The sequence below is a fragment of the Rhinatrema bivittatum genome, chromosome 7 (genome assembly GCF_901001135.1).
Source record: "Rhinatrema bivittatum chromosome 7, aRhiBiv1.1, whole genome shotgun sequence".
Taxonomy (NCBI): Eukaryota; Metazoa; Chordata; class Amphibia; order Gymnophiona; family Rhinatrematidae; genus Rhinatrema; species Rhinatrema bivittatum.
The window spans coordinates 94,541,524-94,567,236 of NC_042621.1; the positions used below are offsets into that span (position 1 = coordinate 94,541,524).

At 44.0% G+C, this 25,713-nt stretch overlaps 1 protein-coding gene across 4 annotated transcripts in view; it reads left to right on the forward strand.

Annotated features, from left to right (window-relative positions):
* CETP (cholesteryl ester transfer protein) overlaps positions 1-25,713 on the forward strand; it is a 102,311-nt gene that overhangs the window by 74,402 nt on the left and 2,196 nt on the right. For all 4 annotated transcript variants that reach the window (XR_003857733.1, XR_003857734.1, XM_029608723.1 and 1 more), the window contains exons 10-15: positions 2,426-2,476; positions 11,038-11,205; positions 12,090-12,157; positions 21,633-21,675; positions 21,769-21,838; positions 25,314-25,399. Coding sequence is in view for 2 of the 4 variants with exons in the window: in XM_029608723.1 (XP_029464583.1) it covers positions 2,426-2,476; positions 11,038-11,205; positions 12,090-12,157; positions 21,633-21,675; positions 21,769-21,838; positions 25,314-25,399 (486 nt within the window). In the remaining 2 variants the exon portion in view is untranslated. The remainder of the gene's footprint in view (positions 1-2,425; positions 2,477-11,037; positions 11,206-12,089; positions 12,158-21,632; positions 21,676-21,768; positions 21,839-25,313; positions 25,400-25,713) is intronic.

Genomic DNA, 25,713 nt, shown 5'->3' on the forward strand with positions numbered 1-25,713 from the left:
ACAAGGGCAGCAGAAACAGCTTGGATGAGATCCTTCACCACAGCCTCGGAGAGGCCCTCAGTAATAGGGTCATCTGCCGCCATCTTCTCTTCTCTTCCAACAGGTTTCTTCAGACCCGTGCATTTGGGGCGACCTGCTATCACCTCCCAATAGACTCGAAACACTTCAAAATCAGCTCAATTCTCCCTTTGAACTTAAAAGTTGTTGTTGTAGCGATCAAATTACAGATTAAGTGAAGGATCCCCGCCAGCGAGAGAAAGAAGATTGCGCTCAGGCAGACGGTACGGACATATCCCCTCAGGAAATATTTCTATATGGAAAGGGTGGTTGATGCATGGAATGCTCTCCTGGAATTGGTGATGAGACAAAATTGATAATGGAATTCAAAAGGGTATGGGACAGGCAGAGAAGCCACATTGGCTAAAAAATGGAAATGAAGAAATGGGATAATTGTTACACCTAAAGTTTACATTTCTACTTGGGGGAAACCTGCATGGAGTGGCATTTACTACAATAAAAAAAAACTTGCTAGGCAGACTCTACAGACCATTTTAGTCTTTATCTGCTTTCATTTAGTATTTACTGTGGGACATGATGGAAGTTTTAAAATCATGATTGGGATGGAATTGGTAAGTAAAGGATAGTTATTTACCCTTTTAAAAAATACTAAAACAAGGGAACACTCCATGAAACTAAAAACTAGTTTTTAAAAGATTTAAAAGAAAATTGTAGTAAATACTGTTTCACTCAAAGCACAATTAAGCTGTGGAATTTGTTGGCAGAGGATGTAGTCAAGGTAAACTGGGTTTAAAAGAGGTTTGAACAAGTTCTTGGAGGAAAAGTCCGTAGCACATTATTTGACAGGTGGACTGGAGAGGGCTATTACTATTCCTGAGAGTGAGTAACAGGAAATAGAACTACTTTATGGACTCTGCTAGATATTTGTGACATGGATTGGCCACTGTTGAAGACAGGATGCTGGGTTCGATGGACCTTGGTCTGACCCAACATGGCAGTTCTTATGTTCTTATGTTTCTAGGCTCAAACAATCTCAGGTGTGGGGTTCTCCAGAGGTCAGCTTTGTCATCGGTGGTGTTTAACATTTTTATGAGACCTCTGGGGATCTCGGCATGAAAGGATTCCTTTATGCCGCAATATACCACTGATTGTTCTGGCCAGTAAGGACGGACCTCAGGTGAGGTTTTAAATCTAGGTTTGCAAACAATTGCTAACTAGTTATTAATGAATAAATTCATTTTGAACAGGCGAAAGACTGAACTTTTGAGAATTGGGGACATTAAGATAATTACACTTTTATAATCTCAAATGGAAAATATTTCCATATCTCCCTCTGTTCTAATGAAAGATTTGGGACTACAGTTAGACTCTCATTTGGATATGAAGCCCCAAGTTCATTTGTTCACCTAGAACACCTTTTTGAAAATGCCAGTAGTGAGGAAACTATGCCCAATTTTTGAGACATCAATACTAAAAACTGTAATGCAGGCTTTATTGTGCAAAAGACTACTGCAATAATAATACATGGATTTCCAAGTGAGATTAATGTCTAGACTGCAGGTCATAATGTTGCTATAAGACTTATGTTGGGTTGCTCTGAGAGGTCTAGAGCTATCTTGCTCCTTCATAAACTTCAATGGCTGCCAATAGTAGATTGAACTAGATTTATGCTGCTTACATTGGTGTTTCATGCAGTTTGGATCAATGATCCTTCCTATCTTGCCAGTAAGTTGGGATGGTAACTTTTGGGAAGGGAGCTGAGATTAAGTCAACAAGCTCATTTGCAAATTCCTTCTGTAAAGGAGATGAAGAAGATACTTTAGAAAGCATGGGCATTGTCAGTGGCTGGTCTATTATCATGGTACAGACTGCTGTTAGATATAAGATTAGAATTAAATTATCGAACTTTTAGGAAAAAAGTGAAAACATGTTTATTTGCTGGGGTATAAGATAAAATATTCTGTGATAGTAAGATAGCTTGGGAGGAAATTCAAGGATTGCTTTGGATGGTTAAGGGAATGGTTGGTGGGTTGAAGGTTGATGGGATGGGATTTTGTTTCTGTGTTAAGAGGGGTAAGTGATTGTGTTTTTTTTAAATTGGAGGGTTAACTGAATATTTTATTTGTTCTCTGTGCGATGGGTGTAGGCAGTAAATATGTGTCTATTATAGAATGGCTTGCGAGCTAATTTACATACATTACTTGTGGGTTTTAGGATTGATGGGGTGGCGGCATGAAAAGACATTTTGTGTGCATCATGATGATTGCAAATTTTTGCAGTGTTCTTGTATTTATTTAGGTTTATATTTTGAAATGTTGTACACCAATTTGGACAACCTTGGCCAGAAAGGCAATCTAGAAATATAAGTAAATAAATAAAAATCTCAACAATGTAATTTAATCTACAGGAGATGTTGGAAAGTGAAGACTTAAAAGCTCACCGAGGAATTTTGAAAGAGGTAATTTACCCAGTCATGTGCTAATTTACTAGAAGGGTTTCATTCTAGCAACATAGTGCTACTTAATGTAAACAGAGTATCCTGTTCAGTGTTGTACTTCATAATGCAGGTACACCAACTGTGCTATAATCAGAGCCCTGGTTTTCTGCCACAGATTTTTCAAAATTCTGTGGCAATTCTGTGACAAATTTGCATACTTTTTCATAAATAATTACACCTCTGATGATCCAAAAAGGTAAGTTTATTATTGAAAACATTTCATGTTTATTTTAAAATAATATTTAAATTATATACAAATACAAAAGTTGCCAAGTACAGAAATCAACTATCAACTATTTATGAAGACATTACCAACATTTAACTGTGAAAGTCACTTTTATTTTTAATTGAAATAAAGTGCAACCATTCTTTTTATATTTTCTTGAGAAAGTCTTTGTCTTTCCTAATAGATGAATTAATGTATACTGAAAATGCCCTCAGTAGCAGCAGTTTGTCATGCTGTTCACTACAGAAAGATATGTGCTTATATATTGCACATATGATAACAGACACAGGGGGTTGAATTAACACAAGTTTGAAACTTGTCAGCAGTAGTGCAAGTCATCAAGGCTTCTATGAGTTTCAAATTAATACCCTCTCTACCAGATGCGGGACACCAGCAGTTGCAGATTTCCAAAAAACACATCCAAGTCTTCAAAGCAGGTTTATGGCTGACCACATATGCAGGTGCAAGAATCTTTGTATAAACATGAAATTCTTCTAAAGGGACATCACTCCATCCATGAAATATATCAAAATCATCTTTGGTTTGATAAGGCTAAATGAGATCTTTGAGGGATCAAACATTCTGACTACTTTCACTGTCCACTTCAACTTCATTTCCCCCTTCTATTCACTTCATGACAGGAAGAAGGCGGGTATAGGGACAAGATAAGGAGAGGGCTCCTTTCAGGCTATTTGTGAGGAGGGGGCTGAAGCAGAAGGAAAGAGATAACTGAGAGTGAAAGCAGGCAGACAGGTTTCTTCAAATGATTTAATTAAGAGATGGGAATGCTTTTAGGAATGTTGATTCTACAGCATATTATCAATTATGCAGCCACAGCTAATTATGCAGTGTCCCCCCCCCCCCCCCCGCCCCCTTCCCTTGCAACCCATACAATCACAGTAGCCTAGGGGCACTGGTTATAATTACACTTGATTTGTTGTTTGCCTATATCGAACCTGTCATATTAGGCAAAGTACATATTTAAAACATAAACAATTACATCCATTAATAAAAACAATCATTGTGCATTTAGATGGGTGGAGGGGAAACATTGTAAAAGAGAAATTCGACACATTCCCAAGATACAGTACCAGGACATAACTTTGTAGAAGTTGTACCCAAACATTACTAAATTAAGAGGCTTTCTCCACCTCTTCTCCTTTCTGGTAATCAGTTTATGGTAGTGATAGGGGGCCAACAGTATGGGAATATACATTAAGCATGCATTCCCAGTCACTGCAGCTGTTCTTCCTTTCCCTCTTATACTTGATAATTATAAAGGCAGTATGCATCATGGATGAACAACAGCTGAGAAGGCAAAGAGTACATGCTTATTGTCTACACCCTGCTTATCTGCCACCTGCTCTGCCCTTAGTATTGTGTCCTAAGAAACCAAAATAAATCTGGAGGAGAGGTGGGGAGATAGAAAGGAATCTGAGAAGGGAGAGTAAGATGGAAAGAAACTTGGGGAAATAAGGGTGCAGAGAGATTGAGAGAAACCTAAGAAAGAAGGGGAGAGAAAGAGACAAATCCAAGGGTAGGGGTGATATACTGAAGACCCTAGTGACGGGATGAAGAGGAATTTTGAAGGGAATGAAGAGAGGAGGAAGAGATGGAAAGGAATTTAAGTGAGATAGGAGATACCACAAGGAAAGGAAGTGGAGATGGAGAAGAACCTAGGGAAAAAGAGAGAAATTGAAGGTAGGCAGAGAGAAAAGTTTTGGAGGCAGATAGGGAGGAACCTAGAAAGTGCAGAAGGAAGGGAAGAGAGAGCAAAAGAGAAGATGAGAGGAAGAAGGGGGAAAAATAGGGGGTTGAGGCAACATACCATCAGCAACCCAATTTTTTAAATAATTTTCCCTCTATGGACAGATTTAAAAACAGGACAATTGTGCATTCTTTTTCTGATGAAGCAGGATATGGCACAATTTCTTAAAAAACAGGACTGTTATTGATAAAGCAGGACCCTACCAACCTACCTACCAACCAGACTCATTGATCCAACTTTCCTGGTACATAAACCTTTGATGCTGAGTCTCTGTACTCCCAAGCAGCTACATTCATCAGCATTTAACTACATGCAATATAGCACCATTACAAATTATACAGCAGAAGCACTGTTTGTTTATATACATCTATCTAGCTATCTAGCTATCTATCTCTAGATAGACATAGGTATGTGTAGCCCTGTCTCTAGGATAAATAAGTACTGTCTCTATGAGGCCGATATAATAAAACCCATGTCAAAATTGGTGCAAAATTTTAGCACTGATTTATAATACTATGCATGTTAAATCCCACAGCTTTATTCGATGCTATAAATTAATGGTATGCAAATCAAACCAATGCTAAAAATCTGTGGTAACCCCCAAAAGCATGCCAAAACCAGCATGCAGAAAATGGCAGTAAAAAACAGTTCTAATTGGAAAGATGGTGCAGTGTTCCCTATTGGTTGATAGAAGTAACCTAGGCTGACCTGTGATGTGATTGGTGTTGCACATATGTCCATTTATTTTCTTGGACACTCGTCCTTGTATGGAAGTAAAAGGCAGTCTCTTCCATGGCCATTTTGTCAGTGCTGGATGGTATTAGGCAAGCTCTGGAATAGGCATTGGAGGTTTTCTTGGCGTAGGAGCGGTGGTTGTTCTTGATTGGTGCTTTGTGATTACTGAGTGGTGTCTTTTGTGCTGCTTGTTTGTCCCTTGCTGTTTCCCATCCTCTTGTCTTAGAAGCACAGTCCAGATGTAATCCATACATTAAGACAGGTGGAATGAAGGGAAAACGATTACCAGCATGGTTAAATGGTGAGGCAAAAGAGGCTATTTTAGCCAAAAGATCTTCATTCAAAAATTGGAAGAAGGATCCAAAAGAAGAAAATAGGATAAAGCATAAGTACTGGCAAGTTAAATGTAAGGCATTGATACGACAGGCTAAGAGAGAATTTGAAAAGAAGTTGGCTGTAAATGCAAAAACTCACAGTAAAAACTTTTAAAAATATATCTGAAGCAGAAAGCCTGCGAGGGAGTCAGTTGGACCATTAGATGATCGAGGGGTTAAAGGGGCACTTAGAGAAGATAAGGCCATCGCGGAAAGATTAAATGATTTCTTTGCTTTGGTGTTTACTGAAGAAGATGTTGGGGAGAAACCCATTCCAGAGAAGTTTTTCATGGGTAATGATTCAGATGAACTGAACCAAATCACGGTGAACCTAGAAGATGTGGTAGGCTTGATCGATAAACTGAAGAGTAGTAAATCACCTGGACCGGATGGTATACACCCCAGGGCTCTGAAGGAACTAAAAAGTAAAATTTCAGATCTATTAGTTAAAATTTGTAACTTATCATTAAATCATACATTGTACCTGAAGACTGGAGGGAGACCAATGTGACCCCAATATTTAAAAAGGGCTCCAGGGGTGATCCGGGAAACTACAGACCAGTTAGCCTGTCTTCAGTGCCAGGAAAAATAGTGGAAGGTGTTCTAAAGATCAAAATCACAGAACATATAGAAAGATATGGTTTAAAGGAACAAAGTCAGCATGGCTTTACCCAAGGCGTCTTGCCTCACAAATCTGCTTCACTTTTTTGAAGGGGTTGATAAACATGTAGGTATAGTTGAACCAGTAGATATAGGGGCAGATTTTCAAAGGCTACGTGGGTAACCCGAGAAAATCTGCCCCTGCGCACACCGAGCTTATTTTGTATAGGCGCGGCGGCACGTGCAAGCACCAGGACGCATGTATGTCCCAGGCTTGCAAAAAGGGGCGTTCCGGGGGAGGGCAGTGGGTAGGGTGCCGGCCTGGGGGCGTGCCGGGGCAGGACCGAGGCCTCCGGCACAGCTGCCGTGCCGAGGGATGGTGCGCCGGCAGCTGGCTGGCGCGCGCAGCCTAACTAAAACCCAAAGACCGCACCCAGCCCTAACTAAAACCCCCTCCTGACCTTTCAAGATAAAGGTCAGGAGGGGGTTTTAGTTAGGGCTGGGGGGCGGGTTAGATAGGGGAAGGGAGGGGAAGATTTGGGGGTGGAAGGAAAGTTCCCTCCGAGGCCACTCCGATTTCTTAGGGATTTCAGAGCGGCCTCTGAAGGACTGGGGAAAGCCATCAGGGCTCCCCTAGGGCTCGGCACCCGCAAGGTGCACAAGTGTGCACCCCTTTGCGCGCGCCGACCCCAGATTTTATAACATGCGCACGGCTCCATGCACATTTTATAAAATCGGGCGTAGATTTGTTTGCGTCGGGTTGCGTGAACAAATCTACGCCCTCGTGCTGTTTTTAAAATCTGGCCCATAGTGTATTTGGATTTTCAGAAGGCATTTGACAAAGTTCCTCATGAGAGGCTTCTAGGAAAAGTAAAAAGTCATGGGATAGGTGGCGATGTCTTTTCATGGATTATAAACTGGCTAAAAGACAGAAAACAGAAAGTAGGATTAAATGGACACTTTTCTCAATGGAAAAGGGAATATAGTGGAGTGCCTCAAGGATTTGTACTAGGACCTGTGCTTTTCAATCTACCTTATAAATGGGCTCTGACCGACGGCCCGCAAATGCGCAGTAGAGAGCAGCTCTACCGGGCATGCGCGGGCGAGCACGTCGGTCAGAGTTTGCCTGTTAACAAAAATGGCGCTCGGAGGACCAGTAGCGGCAGGGGTGGCAGTGAGGACCAGTAGTGGTGGTGCGTGCGAGGAAGGGAGGGACCTCCCCCCCCCCCCCAGGAGATCTTCTGTCTGCGCCATCTGAAGGGGTTGTGAATGAGCTGGGAGAGGAGGGGATTGAGAGAGGGGAGTGACTGAGGGGAGGGGTTCTAGTGTGGTGGGTCTGCAAGAAACACGGTGCGGTCTTTGGGCAGAAGACATCCATGAAGGACAAGAGGAAGATCGGGGAGTGCATCGCTGAGGATGTCAGCAGCCTAACAGTGATGATCAGGACCGTGGACCAACTGAAACATTGATGGCGGGACTCCAGGGCAGCTGTCAAGGCCAAGCTGGCACTCAAGAGGACACGGCCATCACAGGCCGTGCCTCCTCGGGCCAGGGATTTCCACAGGCCTGGGATAAAATGGAGACACACCAATGAAGAAGGAGACCAATGTTAATTTATTTGTGGCACGCTACCATAAACCAGGTTCCTGTCTTACAATATTGTCCGAGCTGCATCTGGATCTGAGTGATGTGTTTGTGCTTGTCAAAAGGGGTTTTCAAACCTGCAGAGACTGCAAGCCGCTGCAGCCAAGGTGAAGGAGAATACAATATGTCAAAAGAAATGTGTGCTCTCCTGTGCCCTTTTGTTTCTCTCAGAACTTCCTTTCTTCTTTAGCGATAGTGTCTTCTTTCTTTCTCTTCCATCTTTTTTACTTTGCTCTACAGCTTCTTCCACTCTAATTCTTCTGGAAAAAAAACAATCATACATAGTCCATGTTTGCCACAGAAAAGCTCAGAGAGGCACCTACACAACACCACTATGGACTAAAATGGCCATCAGAAATGTAAGTTAGCTTTTACTCCTGTCCTGGCCCTGGTTTTATATTTCCTGCATTAAAAAAACAAGGGCTAAAATATCTCCCTGCTGACTCAGCTCTCTACATTGCCCTGTAATAGCTTTTTTACATGCAATTTGCATGCCCCCACACTAAGCATACCGTGGGTTTTGTAGCACGGATTTTGTTCGGCATTAAAATCAATATTGCACGCCTGAGTAAGGTTAGCGCCGAAAACCCATGCTAAAACAGGAATAAAAACCTGAGGTAGGCTTAGTACAGCTTATTGGCCCCAATATGAGAGAGGGCAGACTCTCAAATGTATTTAGTGGCTTCCAGATTATTGGTCCTGCAGATGGTGAAGTGGATCCTGATAGAAACAGTAAGGGTAGCTCACTCACTCTCCTCTGACTGGTCAGGGAGAGCATTGCCCCTATCTGTTCCTTGAACTTGGTCCCAATAGATATCCATCAGTGCTGGCACAATAGAGCATCAGAACACGCTATCAGGTAAAACCAAAGCTCTCAACTTTATTTCTGGTTTGACATCTAGTCACTATGGGGTAGATTTTTAAAAATTGCGCAATCGCGTACTTTTGTTTGCGCAGCAGGCGCAAACAAAAGTACGCTGGATTTTATAAGATACGCACATAGCCGCACTTATCCTGTAAAATCCTGGATCAGTGCGCGCAAGGCTGCCGATTTTGGGCAGCCGGCGCGCGCCAAGCCGCGCAGCCTGCCTCCATTCCCTCTGAGGCCGCTCCGAAATCGGAGCGGCCTCGGAGGGAACTCTCTTTCGCCCTCCCCTCACCTTCCCCTCCCTTCCTCTACCTAACCCACCCCCCGGCCCTATCTAAACCCCCCCTACCTTTATCCATGGATTTACGCCTCCCGGAGGGAGACGTAAATCCACGCGCGCCAGCGGGCTGCTGGCGCACCGAGACCCGACCCGGGGGCGGTTCCAGAGGGCGCGGCCACGCCCCCAGAATGCCCCGGCCCGAAACCACGCCCCCGGGCCCGCCCCCAAAATGCTGCGTCCCGCCCCCAAAACGCCGCGTCGTTCGGCCCCGCCCCCGACACGCCCCCGTCCAAAAACCCCGGGACCTACGCGCGTCCCGGGGTTCTGCGCGCGCCGGCGGCCTATGGAAAATAGGCGTGCCAGGCCCTGCTCGCGTAAATCCAGGCGGATTTACGCGACAGGGCTTTGAAAATCCGCCCGTATGCGTATTTCAGTATAAGGTAGTAGACATATCAGTACTGAATACTCAGAATTCAAGGGTACACAGTCAGATTGAAGCACACGATAGCATATTATCCAAGACACCAATGATTAGAGTGCCCGTCTCCCAGTCTTCAGTTTAGTAGAACCTAAAGTTTACAATCTCTTCACTAACCCATCTCTATATCCAGCCTTTTCTTGAAATGGAAGAATCACCTTGGGCACTCCTTGTGTCTTTGAGCATTTCCTCGGAGGGAGAAATTCTTCTTTCCAAGCCATGACCTCAAGCCTTTTCTTGAGGGAAAAGTCCACTGCAGAAGAGTCACCAGGGCCCCACCAGCCTGCAGACTCCCTACATCCTGGAGATTCTTCTCAATCCCAGCTCCAACTTAGAAAGGGCAAGCTCCAGCCGAATGAACCAGAATTTATACCTTCCTAGGACACATTTCCCACTAATCACATTAGCCCCCACACTCTTAAAGGGCCCAACTCACCAGACCCCTCAACTCATGAACATTAAAACATCACATTGATCTGCCCCACACCAAATGCCATCCAGTGCCACGCTGCCGTATTACAGATTCAAATATTGGAAACAGGTAAAACTTTGAACACTGAAAATCTCAGGGTCTCCCCCACCCAGAATATTTTATGCTACTAAATCAGAACGGGGCACAATCTTTAGGGGGTGGTCCCCCACATATGTATATAAATGGTGCTTTTGCTGTGTCATATATATATATATCTATCTATCAATCATGAAGTTTATATTTTTTCAATGCAATGGATATTAAAGACACTTATTATGCTATTATACTTTTTGGCTATGTTTTTATTTATGGATTACCATTGCTGGGCCTGACAGCTTTTACTTGTACAGATCCATTTGCTAAATTGTGACAAAGAACCATGCCAACAGACAGCCAAAATCCATAGCATGTCCTGTTAACAGCAACTCAAGGGCGATAAGGGCATGGGCTGCTGTGTCCTGAGCTGCCTGTGTATTTGACCTGATGACTCTGCATTTACACTCTTACACTGTCACTCATATCAAGAACAAAATATCTTCTCTTGTTTCCTGACTTCAGAATATAAGTGCACTGTATTTGCCATTAAGGAATTATTGTATTGATCACCTTTCTCAGCATTATCGTTTATTTTTATATGTACATTGATTGAATAATTTATTTGCACACAAACATATTGCAACGACAACAATGCACCTAAATTATGAAGAGCTGAGTACTGTTGTAGGCATTGCAATGGTGTGATGACTTCCAATGCCATGTGTGAGTTGGCTTACACTTGCAGCCCTGCCTAACTACAATATATTTCCTCCTTGTAACCACCATTTAGTAAATATAACCACTGCCCCAAAATTTGGAGGGTTTTAAAATTTTTATGACTTGGATTATCCAGATAATCACTTACACGTCATTTCCTATTTTGGTTTAAATGTTTGTGATGATGGTAAATCCTTAATTATAATATGTACTCAGATATATATCAATTTATCAAAGTTCTTAAAGGGAAGCCTGCGATATATTGCGAGCAAGCATGTTGAGAGTTTCTGCTTGAGGCCTTTTATTGTAACCTCTGTCCCATAGATCTTTTGCGGCTCCCTTGCTGAGGATGGCCTGCTGCAGGTGTGGGGTCTCACCCCTCCAGAGACCACAGTCACCCTGGAGGGTACTGTGGTGAAGTCTTCTGCTGCAGTGCAGCTGAGCATGCGTTCCATACAGGAGGGCTCTTCCATGGTTTTGTATTTTGAAACGGCAAGTTGATGCTGGGAATGGGACCGCATATGTAATTTTAACCAGCAGTTTTTATAAGTACGGCAGATGTTGGTTAAGAATTGTGGCTCTTGCTAACTCTCCATGGGCCACTGTATTGCTAATATCAAGCAGATCCCTTCAGGATGCCCTGAGGTTCTTACAGACAGCTGCAGGTTTATCCTGATCTGCACCATCCTAGCTATCACAAGACATAAATAATCCAAAGAAAAATATGTTTTATAATTATAATGGAAAAGACTGAAATAATTGTTTTATATTTTTATTGTTTGTATATTGTTCGCAAGAAAGCAATGGTCAGATTATATAAATACAATTTAACATTTCACAGAGTCGATAGCATTTTGACTATCCAAATAATATTTCACATGCTTAATGTACCCTTTAAGTTTATATGAAAGAATTATAGCTCTCAAATGCTAGTCACAAATATATTATAGTAGTTTAGTCAAAAGATATCATCTGTAACAGAGGTGGGTAATTCCGGCCCTTGAAGGCCACCACCAAATTAAGATATACCTAATGAATATTCATGAGATAGATTTGCATGCACACTGGCTCAATTGTATGCAAATGTCTCATGCATATTCATTAGGGATATCCTAAAAACTCAACTGATTGGTGGCCCTCAAGGACCAGCCCTGATATACAACTTGTTGATTATTTTTTTCTATGATTTCCATGATAAATCATGATCAACGTCAATGTTTAAGAGTATGTATTGCATTTAGGGATGTTTATAAAATGAGGCTCCATGGGTACTTACAGTATGTGAAAGAAGGAACGGAAAACATATATGGTACAAGCAAGATATGTTTAAAACATTGAACTCAGCCTTTAGGTCATCAGTTTGTTTCCCCTTGCAGGAAGTAATTGCTACTATTATGGCATCATATGTCGAGAAGAAACTCATTTTGCATCTGTCCAATTCCACGTAAGGAAGAACATTACTATTGTTACAGTACATTAATTTTTATTACGTCTTTCAGATACTTCAAAGCAGATTATGTTCAGGTACTGTAGGTATTTGTGCATACTAGGGATGTGAATCGTTTTTTGACGATTTAAAATATCGTCCGATATATTTTAAATCGTCAAAAATCGTTAGGGCCACGATACAATACCAATTCCCCCGATTTATCGTCAAAAAATCGTAAATCGGGGGAAGGGGGAGGGCAGGAAAACCGGCACACTAAAACCCCCTAAAACCCACCCCCGACCCTTTAAATTAAATCTCCCACCCTCCCGAACCCCCCCCCAAATGCATTAAATTACCTGGGAGTCCTCCATAGCGGCCGCCGCAAAATGGTGGCGGCCATAGACGAAAACGATTCGACGCAAGAGGTCGTTCCGGACCCCCGCTGGACTTTTGGCAAGTCTTGTGGGGGTCAGGAGGCCCCCCCAAGCTGGCCAAAAGTTCCTGGGGGTCCAGCGGGGGTCAAGGAGCGATTTCCTGCCGCGAATCGTTTTCCGTACGGAAAATGGCGCCGGCAGGAGATCGACTGCAGGAGGTCATTCAGCGAGGTCCAGAAATCTCGCGAGGGTTCCGGACCTCGCTGAACGACCTCCTGCAGTCGATCTCCTGCCGGCGCCATTTTCCGTACGGAAAACGATTCGCGGCAGGAAATCACTCCTTGACCCCCGCTGGACCCCCAGGAACTTTTGGCCAACTTGGGGGGCCTCCTGACCCCCACAAGACTTGCCAAAAGTCCAGCGGGGGTCCGGAACGACCTCTTGCGTCGAATCATTTTCGTCTATGGCCGCCGCCATTTTGCGGCGGCCATTTTGAAAAATGGCGCCGGCTGAAGACCTCACGATCTAGTGTGCCGGTTTTCGTGCTCTCCCCCTTCCCCCGATTTAGCCACGGACCGCCGCTACGGAGGACTCCCAGGTAATTTAATGCATTTGGGGGGGGGGTTCGGGAGGGTGGGGGATTTAATTTAAAGGGTCGGGGGTGGGTTTTAGGGGGTTTTAGTGTGCCGCTGGACCACCAGGTAATTTAAGGCATTTGGGGTGGGTTCGGGAGGGGGGGGATTTAATTTAAAGGGTCGGGGGTGGGTTTTAGGGGGTTTTAGTGTGCCGGCTCACGATTTTAACGATTATGACGATACTTTACACACACAAACGGCAACAATACGATTCCCTCCCCCTCCCAGCCGAAATCGATCGTTAAAACGATCGAGGACACGATTCACATCTCTAGTGCATACCATCGCTAATATCATAGAAGGTACTAATTACCATTAATTGGTTATTTCATAAATGGGCAAAAAATTCATTAGAATATTTTACAGAATTTATTTAAAGTAGCATTTCAACATCCACAAGGCCATTATTATTTTGTTAAAATGCAGTTTGAAGTGTTTTGTGTGTGTGCTGGTAGGGGAGAGGGCAGGTCCTAGAGTGGTGCAGGACTCAGTGCAAATCAGCTCAAGTTGGGATCATTCCCTGGAGAATGAAGACCTGGGGGGAGGGTCGGGTCATTTGGTTAACCCCCTTCCCCCAAAGAGCTGAAGGGTCAATCCCCCTGCCTCCTGGGAGGATAAAAAGCAGGACACTCCCCCCCCCCCCCCCCCCAGCCTCCTTCTCCTGTCTCCACCTCCAGAGGTTAAGGAGCAGGGGTACTGACCCTTTAAGGGGCTTAGATGCTTTGGCTGCAACCATGGCTGCAGCACTACCAGCCAAAGTGTTATTTTTTTTACTTGTTCTGTCAGGGTGGTGCCCCTTTAAGAGTCAGCAATCTGGGATAGTAAGACCCTGTTGGCTGCTAGAAGGGGCTGGCAGGAGGAAGAGTAGTAATGGGGAGACTGCAGGGCCTATAGTGGTCATGAACCTGGAAGTCTCGGCTGGGTAGCTACACCAATGAGAACAGCCCCATGGGAGGGAAGGAGAATGGCAGGAGCATCGTGCTGCAGAGCTGGCTAGAGATCCCAAAGGCAGAAGTAGGAGTATGTTGCACAGTTTGTGAAGTGATGATGGGGGTGGCACTACTCCCATGGTTCCTGGACTTCTAAAGTGCAGGACCTAGGACAATTATCCTGATTTATCACCTCCCTCCCTCCCCCCCCCCCCCCCCCCACCCCAGTGATGGCCCTGTGGAAAGGTTGCTTGCTTCCTTCCTCTTCCCCAGGAAAACACCATGGATGACTTGGTTGAGGATCAAGGGTCAGCGCTGCTGCCTCATGCAGTCAAAATTATTCTTCACTCTTCCTCCTCCCTTCAGGCCCCAAAGCATCACAGTGACATCCTGCTGAGCAGGATTCCTGAATCCATATCTCTGGCACTACAGCTCTCCTGAGTCACAAACCCACTACCCCCAAAAGGTGAAAGTAACCCACGATAAAATAGGGTTTCTTACTCTTTTATGCCTGAATGTGAACTAGATATCTCAGAGACATCATTAATTTATTTACTTTCAATCTGCATTCTTTTATAATTATGTTTCATAGTTGTTATCTAGGGGTCCTATTCTGAGATCTAAATATCAGGCAAAGATATGATAAAATAGAGCAAACAGCCTTCAAATTAGTTTGCTTGCACATACAAACGTAAGAATATAGAAAGTGCCGTGATGGGCCGGACCAACGGTCAGTCAAGACCTGCACCCTGTAAAGTAGATCCAGTTTCTTGTTGCTCACTCTCAGCAACAAATAGTGGTTTCCCAGGGTGACCTGGTCAATAACTGTTTATGGGCGTTTTCCTTTTTTAACCTTTCCAAATCTTTTTAAACCCAGCTCTGCTAACTGCATGACCACATCCTCTGGCAACAAATTCCACAGCTTGTTTGTGTGTTGAGTGAAAAATACTTTCTCCAATTTGTTAGATTCAAGGAATGTCACCCTAGTCCTAATATTATTTGAAAGGGTAAATAAACGTTCCCTATTTACCTGTTCCACCCCACTTATGATTTTATAAACCTTTATCATATCCCCTCTCAAACATCTTTTCTCCAAGCTGAAGAGCCCTGTTTAGCTTTTCTTCAGAAGGCAGCCTTTCCATTCCTTTTATTATTTTTGTTGCCCTTCGCTGTACCTCTTCTAATCCCTCCATGTCTTTTTTGACAAAGAGTGACCAGAACTGCACACAGTACTCAATAGGTGCTTGCACCTAGATTAATAGAGAGCTATTATGATGCTTTGTTTTATTCTCAGTTCCTTTCCAAATAATTCCCAGCATTCTGTTCGCTTTTTTGACAACACCTGCACACTGAACTGACGGTTCCAACATACTGTCCACAATGACTCTAAGATCCTTTTTCTGGGTGATTACTACTAATGCAGAACCCAGCAGTATGTATCTAAAGTTAGGGTTATTTTTCCCTATGTGCATCCTTTTGCTCTTGTCGACATTGAATTTAATCTGCCATTTCGATGCCCAGTTCTTCAATCTTGTAAGGTCGGGGGCTGTGTTTTAACTACTTTGAATATTTTTGTGACATCTGCAAATCTGATTTCTTCACTAATTGCTCCCCTTTCTAGATCATTAGGGGTAGATTTTATAATGTGTGCATGCGCTTCCCAGCACGCACACATGGACGCACCAATTTTATAACATGCACGCGGCGGTGCGCACATGTCATAAAATCCGTGGGCCGTGCGCGTGTGTGTGTGTGGGCAGCGTGCGCTGGGGGGAGGGGACTTTTCACAAGGCGATGCATTCAGGCCTTCCCCAGTTCCCTCCAATTAAGGAACGGACTGGGAAGAAACTTCCCTACCCCCTTCCCTAACCTTCCTTCCCCACCCCCTAAACCCTACCTATTTTTTTTGTTTCATCACTTACTTCAGCTGCCGGCACGTGAGTCTTCAGGATAGCGATCAATGGTACCGACCCAGCCCGCCCCCCACCCCTCCCTGCCCAGACCCCGCTCCTGGCCAGCCTCTTTGAAGAGGCCCAGCAATTGTGCGCGTACCAGGGTATATGCACGTGGCCGGGCCTCTTTGAAAATTCACCCAGAGCACGCGAGGCCCGGCCACGCATGTAGAGCTTTTAAATTCTACCAGTTAATGAATAAGTTAAAAACACAGGTCCCAGTACAAATCCCTGGGGTACTCCATTATTCACCTTTCTCCACTGGGATAACTGCCTGTTTAGTCCTACTTTGCTTCCTATCTTTTAACCAGTTACCAATTCACAGTAAGGCAACACCTCCTATTGAACGGCTTTTTAGTTTTTTGAGAAGTTTCTCAGGAGGGAAACTTCTGAAAATCTAAATACACTAGATAAATCCACTTACCTTTATCCAGGCGTTTATTCATTCCTTCAGATAATTTCAATAGATTAGTAATTTACAACTTTCCTTTGCTAAATCCATGCTAGTTCTTCCCCATTAAGCCATGTTTATCTAAATGACTAATAATTTTGTTCTTAATGATAGCTTCCTCAGTTTACTAGGCATATATATCAGGCTCACTGGCCTATGGTTATTCAGGACACCCCTGGAGTCCTTTCTGAAAATTGATGTAGAGGAAGAGAGGCAGATTTAAATGATATGTTACTTATTACCAGTAGTAGGTCTGTGATAGCTGGGTATGTTCAGTGGTGTGGCTGCACTTCTGAATATCTCAGTCAAGTGAGCCAGATATGTTAATCCAGCTAATTTGCTCAGCTACATTGTGGTTGAGCAAGTTAACCAGATAAACATATAAAAGTGCCTGGCAGTGGAAGAGGTTTCTGTTGTTGCTCTTACTGAGGTGTCCCCAGAATTTGAATATATTATTTTGTATGGTGAGTTGTAAAGGAAAATATCCTAGTACAGTTTTAGGGGGAATGTCTGTGGATGCATAGCCAGTCAGGGCACGACCCACATAACTGGGCAGCTGTCCTGCAGCTGGCTAAGAAGGAAGATAAAAGGGAGGGGGGTGGAGGCAGGTTTGAAAATAGGGTAATAGGAAGGTTGGGGCAGTAGGAGATGATCAATAGAAAAAGGAGTTAGCAGGAATTACAGGGATAGGAGGAGGGAGAGGGAAGAAACTAAAGATCTTGAGCGTGAGTGGAAAAATGATGGTGGGGGAGAGGTAAGATGTCAAGAAGCAAAAGATAGGGCATGCCTCAGTTATGAGTGTTACATCATTGGAGGTACATGATTTTTATTGAGATTCTGTCATATCCTGTATAGATTTCACTCCCATTAGGGATATGCATTTGTTTAAAATAAATGGGCATTCTGAAACAAATGGAACCCCATTTTAGTTTCTTTCAAGGGTTTTACTGAAACAAATGGAGGTTCCAACAAATTAAACAAATCCTATTCATCCCATTAATTTTGTTCCCCATTCATTTCTATGGGCCATTGAAGTCTACAGAAATCAATGGGGACCAGGGTGTTAGTAATTGTAACTATATATCAAGTTAGCAGCCATGTGTAAGGCCGTGAGCTATTGCCAAGCAGACCACAGCACAGTGACAACATATCACAGTGATTCAGCCTATTCCAGCTCTCCAAAATCCAGTGACACTGATCTTGAAGACTGAACATGAGATGTGCTGTTCATTTCCTCTGTAGACATTATCTTGGGAGGATGCTGTTATCTGCCACACCCCTAATATCATCATAGGGGACTTACTGCGACATGCCTACCTACCATGCCTCTTAATACACCATAGGGGACTTGCTGCCACATGCCTACCAACCATACACCAGAAAATCATGAAAATAAGAAAGTCAAGAAATGGAAGAGTCTAAGTTCAGCTACAGAATATGGGAAAAGTTTAGACAGCCAACCATACAAAGGCCTGCTACTTCTCCTTTATTGGTTGGCTGTCTAAACCCTCTTTGAAGATTACTAAGCTTCTAAAAGCCCGGGGTTCGCATTTCTTCTTTTCAATTTACAAGGTTTTTCTGTTTCTCTATTGCGTCCCATGATTTAAAGCTTGCATACCTTCTTCTATCTGGGGTGGGATTTTCTCGCACGCCCGCAGTACATGGCATTTGACCCCCTTCTCTGGAACTGACTAGTACCCATCAGAATTTATTCGTCATAAATTTGACTCTCGCTCACAAGCGGCTCTGACGCGTTTCTCCCATGCAGTCACGGCTCTCGCCAAATTTAGTGAATTAAGGATCCCTTATGATTTACGTGCTTGGTCCCCCTAACACAGCCCGATGCGAAACACGGCCATGTCGGGGCTCCTGTTTCAAAACTGTGAACTGTAATTTAACCAATGTACACCACAGGTGTGACTGCATTTTCAATAAAAGTGTGTCCTTTTGAGACATCAGGCGCAAGCAAAAGTACGCTGGATTTTAGTGGATACGCGCGGAGCCGCGCGTATCCACTAAAATCCTGGATCGGCGCGCGCAAGGCTATGAATTCTGTATAGCCGGCGCGCGCCAAACCGCACAGCCTACCCCCGTTCCCTCCAAGGCCGCTCCGAAATCAGAGCGGCCTTGGAGGGAATCCTCTAACGCCCTCCCCTCACCTTCCCCTCCCTTCCTCTACCTAACCCACCCGCCCAGCCCTGTCTACACCCCCCCCCCTTTACCTTTCTCCGGGGATTTACGCCTCCCGGAGGGAGAAGTAAATCCCCGCGCGCCAGCGGGCCTGTTGCGCGCCGGGACGCGACCTGGGGGCAGGTAAGGAGGGCGCGGCCACGCCCCCGGACCGCCCTGGGCCGTAGCCACGCCCCCGTACCCGCCCCCAAAATGCTGCCGACACGCCCCCTAAACGCTGCGATGACCGGGCCCACCCCCGACACGCCCCCCTCGGAGAACTCCGGGACTTACGCGAGTCCCGGGGCTCTGCGCGCGCCGGTAGGCCTATGTAAAATAGGCTCACCGGCGAGCAGGGCCCTGCACGCCGGTGAGCCTATTTTACATAGGCCTACCGGCGCGCGCAGAGCCCCGGGACTCGCGTAAGTCCCGGGCGGATTTAGGCGAGCAGGGCTCTGAAAATCCGCCTCAAAATGATGAACTGCCCAGAAGAGAAAGGGGCTTTACATGGAACCATAGAACAGATGGAACAATATAACCGAATGTCAATTTAACATAGTAATAAATAAATATATGAGTATAATATATACAATTTAACTATTTAACGTAGAAATAATAACATGTTAAAGCTACAGTATAAATACAATAAAAATATGATGAACTTTTGTACTCAAAGATTGATATATAGTGATATATAGTGATTGATATATAGTGATATATAGTGATATATTGATATATAGTGATTATATATCAATATATCTATATATCAATATAGATATATTGATATATAGTGATCAGGTCTTTATATTTGCCACAAAAATAATACTGACAGCAAATCTTTGTCTTGTATTAAGTCTGACAAGTAGCAAGAACTTGCGCAGGAAGGCAGCCATCTCCCATGCCACTCTGCCTTGTTGCTGTGTCCTTCATGCTGCACCTTGGGAATCTCTATGCCACTTGGTCCTGCTGTCAAACCCAGACTTTACACCTTGGGATTCTTTCTCCCATTCTGCCTTGCTGCCACACTCCGGATCTTAAACTTTGAGGTGTTTCTGCCATTCTGGGGGGCTGCTTTGCACTTCTCATTTTGCTTTGGTGTGATGATGTCACTCTTTGTGCTGCTTTGTCCCTTTATCAGTGCCTTGGGTTTTTTTTTCTGCCTCCTTTTCTTCTTTGTTCCCTCTTCTTGGTGAGTTAGGATGCTGATGGCACTCTTGGTGTCACTTTGCCTCTCATTCTGCCTTTAAGCATTCAGCCACTTTTGTTGGTGCTCTCTTAGAGTGCTCTTCCCCCACTGGCTGCTTCTTTGCTCCTCTGACAATATGTTGGATAACTCGCCTTTATGGAGTCTTAAGTTATTCATGCCACTTTCGGTGACTCTTTGCCACAGTCTAGGTACCCTGAAGTTCTTTCCCACTTCTGATGATTTCTTCCTGCAAGTTTCATGAGGATTGATGAGGAAATCCCAATTCTGGAGCACAGAATAGGCTACAATGTTTCCTTCATTGTGTCACCCCCTCCCCTTCCCCCCAGATACTTCTGTCTAAAGATGCCACTGAGCAGCAGATCAGGGCTTTGGGGGAAAGGAGGAGGCAGTGGTGGATGAGGGCTTTTGAAGAATGGAGGATGAGGGCTTTTGGGAAAACTGGGCGGGCACTCTGTGGCAGATCAGTAATTTTAGGAAGGTGAGATTATGATGGATCAGGGCTTTTGAAGGAGGAATAGGGAGGTGGCAGGTTGATCAGACTATGATGGAGTGAAGGGAGGGAGGAGAAAATCAATGGCCTGAGAGAGAAACAGCCAACGCCTGCGTAAGGACAGATAAGAAGGCAACAGTGGTCCTTAAGCAAGAGCAGAAAAATCATCAGAATTAAGTTTGGAGCTGAAGACGTGGGAGAAAAGGTGTCTGGGTGGGAGAAAAGAAAAAATGTGGTGAGGGGAGAGGAAGACAGAAGAGGAAGCATGGGAGAGAAGGATTCATTATGTATTTAAAATGATTTCCTTCCCTTAAAAAAAACACTATCACTCCACTCCTCCCTTTACCTTCTCTCCCTCCCCAGCTCCTTCTGAAGCACAGGCATCATGTTTAGTAGGGAATACCCATAGGAGAAGAAGGGCCACTGTGAGGCCTGTGATCATGCACTGGCTCACAGGTCCTGCACTCCCTGGACTGCTATTTCTGGCCACTGCCATCACTGAAAGAGACATTTGCACAGGGCAGCGAAGCAGAATAGTACTGGTCCTGGCTCTAGAAAATTGAGTTTTCATTCGGTTACACCCCTATTTTTATAACCACCTTACTTAACTCAGCAATTGCAGTGACAGTCCTTAGCCAGGGACATAAATCACTGCTTTCTCCAGAACCTGGTGCATGTATGCCTGTGTCCAGTCAGTAGATTTCACCAATGAGCAATGGCTTAAGCTCCCACACCCACCCACCTGGTCTCAGAGGCTGTAAATGCTGCCTCTGTAACCTACCCAGCCCTAGCCTGGGGAATAGAAGATCTGACTTGTGAATTTTAACCATGCTGGGCCCTGAACAATTTTTTTTTTTTTATCTTAAAGCTGCAAGAAATGATATCCTTGGGCAAAAGATCTGCCATTTGCAAACTGAGGAAGAACATGAGTTTGCTAGCTCTTTCAATTTTCTTGCCCTGTTTTTGCCCACAGCTTAAATCTTATTACAATAAATCTGAACCCTGAATGAAGTGTAAAGCCTTTTCTGAAGGCAGCTGAAGAATCTGTGATTTTATTGAAGGTGATCTCCCATAAGGAGACCACATGCAATAACATAAGGGAGAAAATATTATAGACTGAAACAAAATACATTAATACTGTATAGATAACTGCTTCCCAATCAGCTGCCAGACAGAAGACATTCAATCATAGTTTATGTTCACCCATAAAACTTTGATGGCAGACAGAACTCATAAATTATTCTGGTTTACTTTACTAATTTTGTTTTTCTTTTATTCTGCAGAATTTATACTAATAATATCACATGTGCTTCTGAAATATCTGCGGTGGGTACTAAAACAAAAATATATATTGTGGTGCTTGTGTAGATGTTTAAAAACTGGAACCATTAATTTGCTTTGTTTTCTATTTATTTTCAGAATGAAGGATCAATAAGGACCTTTTTGCAGACAGCCATCAATACAGTCGGTATTCCAGCTGTGATTTCACGTAAGTTCCTGCAGAACAGTAGAGATGGTCTGGATTCGGGTTATAAAGCATCCAGTGCATCTGTGTAACGGGCTCAGTATGAGTATGGACGGCAGTGCACTAGCAAGCCCTGTTATATATACAAATACGGTACTTTAGCAGCAGAGGTGATCGATCACGCATGTTTCCACTTGTCTGTGATAACGTGGCACTATGGCTGATAGTGCTTGTAGCTGGAATACATTTGTATACTGTTCAGGAGTAGACTAGGATATTTTAATCATTTTCAGCTGTAAAAGGGAGCAAGAATGTTCCTAGTGCTTGGATCCACTGAACTGTGATATTGGGAACTCTTGGGAAACAAGATCAAGAATTGGCTTTGAATTTGGGCTTATCATGTTCTCTCTTTATGCCTTCAGGACCCAGATGAAAACAAGATATTTGCCTTAATCTGGATTTTTAAATTATTGTTTATTTACAACTGAATGAAAAATGCTATATAAAATGAAACAGTATTGCATTGTGCCATTTTATGTGGAGGTTTCTGATGCTTACTCATTAAAAGAGTGAAACCTGCTCTTCAGATTAATTGGTAGGCAATCTAGATCTGAAGAGTTAGTTGGCTCTCCTAGAAGGAATCTGGAAATGAATGAATGAGCTGCCAGACGTTGGGAGGGCCTCAGGTGTTGATTAATAGGTTATTGTGCGAGCTCTTGGCTGGCTAAAGCTAGTTTTAAAAATTACTCCTTAAACCTGCAGCTTTTCGTGTTTAGGTGCAACACTAGCCTGAAAACAATTATGATCTAAGAGGAATAAAAACCAAAAACTGCTTCATGCTCTCTGTACTCTCCTGATTCTTTTAACATGTTACATAGTTACAACATTTAAACAGAATGAGACCCAGTGTTTTGAAGGAAATAATAGGAGATTTATTCTCGTCAGCTGTCAAATGAAACAATGTTTTGTTTTTATATTAAAAAAAAAAAAATACAGAGAGAAACAAAAATTGTAGAACAGCAAAGGCTGGAAATGTAGTTATCAATTAATCCTCTAGGGATGTGCATTTATTTTAAATGCATGGCACATATATAAACTGGAAATGGCCTTTCCCGAAAATGTATAGGTATGTTTGGTTCATTTAGAAAAAAAAAAAAAAAAAGTCTTTCCCAAGCCCTCCCTGGCCCCATTACTGCTACCCGGAGCCTACCCGATCTCTTTCCTGCTGCAGAAGAAAGCTACGGGGCATACCAGATATGCTGGCTGTGAGTTTTTAACACACTTGTGATGCCGATCAGCACAGCAGGAGCAGCAGAATGGCTTCAACTGCGGGGGAAATGCTCCCGCTGCTGAGCTTGTGTATCACGGCCGGCCGCTGAGCACCGTGCTCTGCTGTGATCCTCCTCCTTCCCAGTCCCCAAGAGCTCATTAGGCCAGATGGGTCTAAAAGCAACATCAGGTCAGGCTGGGCCCCCACTCCAGACAGTTTGCTCTACATCCTTCTTCCATGCTGTCCGGTGTCTGCAACTTAAAGGGGAAGTGAGCCAGGTAACTAACGGGCCGATACAGTAAGGAGCGGTAGGAAGAGCTGCGTTAGTGCCGGGCGCACCCGCATTTGCCGCACGCACAGTCCGGCTCACCTACCGCTCGATACTGTATTTAAATAGCTTGCAAATGCAAGCCGCGTTCAAGAAGTGTCTGTGAAGCGTTAGGCTTGCGCAAACCATTTTACTGTATAGGCGCTTTATACAGTGCATATACAGTATCCTGGGTGCGCTGGTACCTGTCATTTCAAATGTCATTTCAAATGACAGGTACCAGGAAGTGGATGGTCCTCTCTCCCTCCCTCCCGAAGCAAGGCGCAGGGCAAAAGTTAAAACAAAAGTGAAAAAAGAGTAATAAAAGTAAACTTACTGGCGGGAGCCGGCGGGTGCGCATTCATCGAGGGAGGCGGGAGCCGGCGGCGAAAGCAGCCTTCAACAGCCCCCGCCAGCGGCGAATGAATGCACGCCTGTATATGCCTGTGCAATTTGGGCGCTCAAGGCGTGACGTCACACGTGATGCAACGGATTTGGGTCCCGACGAATACGAATACCAAATGGGACAAATCCGTCCCTGCTGCACACCCCTACAGCATTTTTTATGTTCTTGTGATCTATCGTGCTGGCTTCACAAATCACTCTGGAGCCAGGCCCTACAGATCCCTTTATGTCTTGTGAGGATGGATCCCTGATCATTCCCTGGAGCAGCCCAGAAGTGGCATCCATTTGGTGTGCACTACTTGCACTGCCTCCTCCCTCCCTGATTGTGCAGATGAGGTCCCCTCCCATCACTGTGGTTCTGGATGTTATGAGTTGCAGCCTGAGGCCCTGGAACAGTTTCAGATGCTCATTCTTGTTGGGAGGGGTGGGAAACATAACCTTTGATGTGCTTTACCTGCTCTCCCATCATGGAGCCAGCCACAATCAGCACTTTGCCATGAACTAGCTACTGGGTGAATTCACTGGTACAGTGGTTTCCTCTGAACATAATCACAACACCTGCATTCCTACAGCTGTTTCCACTAGAACAGAATGCAAGACCAAGGGTCCAATGCAAATCGAGACGAGCGTACGGCTGTACCTGTAGGATACTATACTCCTCCTGGAGCATGTAAATGTCACACTTTTGGCTGGCTAAAAAGGAAAGAATGAAGTGCATTATTCATACTTCTGATGTTTAAAGAGAAAGTCATGATAGTTTTGAGAGAGAATTTCAGCAGTAATCATATCCATTCAGAACATATTGAAAACAAAACGTCATTCTCGTCACTGCTCCTTTGGGCTTGTTCAGTGCTTGTCTGGGCTGGTTCACCTGTTGGGGTCTGTTGGGCTGACAGGCTTTCCTGCAACATTTGTGGTATGACAGGGATCATAGTGCTGCCTCCTCCAATGTGACAATCCAGCGGGCAAATGGCTGAATTTCAGCTGACATGGGTGGATTGGGAGGCTTTGCTAGCAATTCAGTGCTGCTTCTGGGGAGGGGGGGGGTGGTGATGGTCACCTGAGTGATGATCCATCTCAGTCAGTGAGAGAGGGGGAGGGGGACAGGGGGAAGGGACGAGGGCACAAAGGAGGAGTCTAGAGGTTTAGAGAGATTTCAGCTGCATTCATCCTGGCTTTTTGGGTAGGGGGTCCTTTTTGGAGTCTGGCTTCCTTTTTTTGGTCCTCAGTGGTTTCTGGTGGTGTTTGTCTGGTCCATTCAGAGTTTCTTTGGTGTCCTTTCGTGTCATTGATCGATTTTTACAGTCATAGGAATTACAGCAAGTAGTTTGTTGCAGTGATCAGATATCCAGAAGCTCAATATCTACCGCTTTCACTAAGGGGCGGCATAGCATGTCCTGACTGATGATCAGCAATGTGTGCGCTAAATAAAGTTTATTTCTACACCAAGTAATCAGTGCAGTATATATTCCATTGAACTACTTGATATTGAAGGCTTTATTGCTTTCCTCTCACAGGACTTGAACCAGCCTTAACAGCACTAATGAACAGCAAGGGGCTTCACCTATTTGAAATTTCAAATCCTGAAATCATCACAAAAGAGGCAAGTATTCTACAGATAACCATCTACTGGATGTCCTTTGTCTGTCTTTCCCAGCAATTTATGTGAGCTTATTAAAATAAGCAAAGAAAACTAGTGGAAAAATTAAACTTTACCCTATTTTTAGCAATAATATTACATACAGGACCAAGCCAAAAAATTGCAAAAATTGGTAGATATAATATATCAAGAAAATTATAAAGAAATGGTAAATGAAAGGCCTCTGAGATATTTATTCTTTCACTTCAAATTCATTACTATGTGAATTAAAGCATTAGTTTTCCAGGAATCTAAATATGTATTACAGGCTGAAAAGC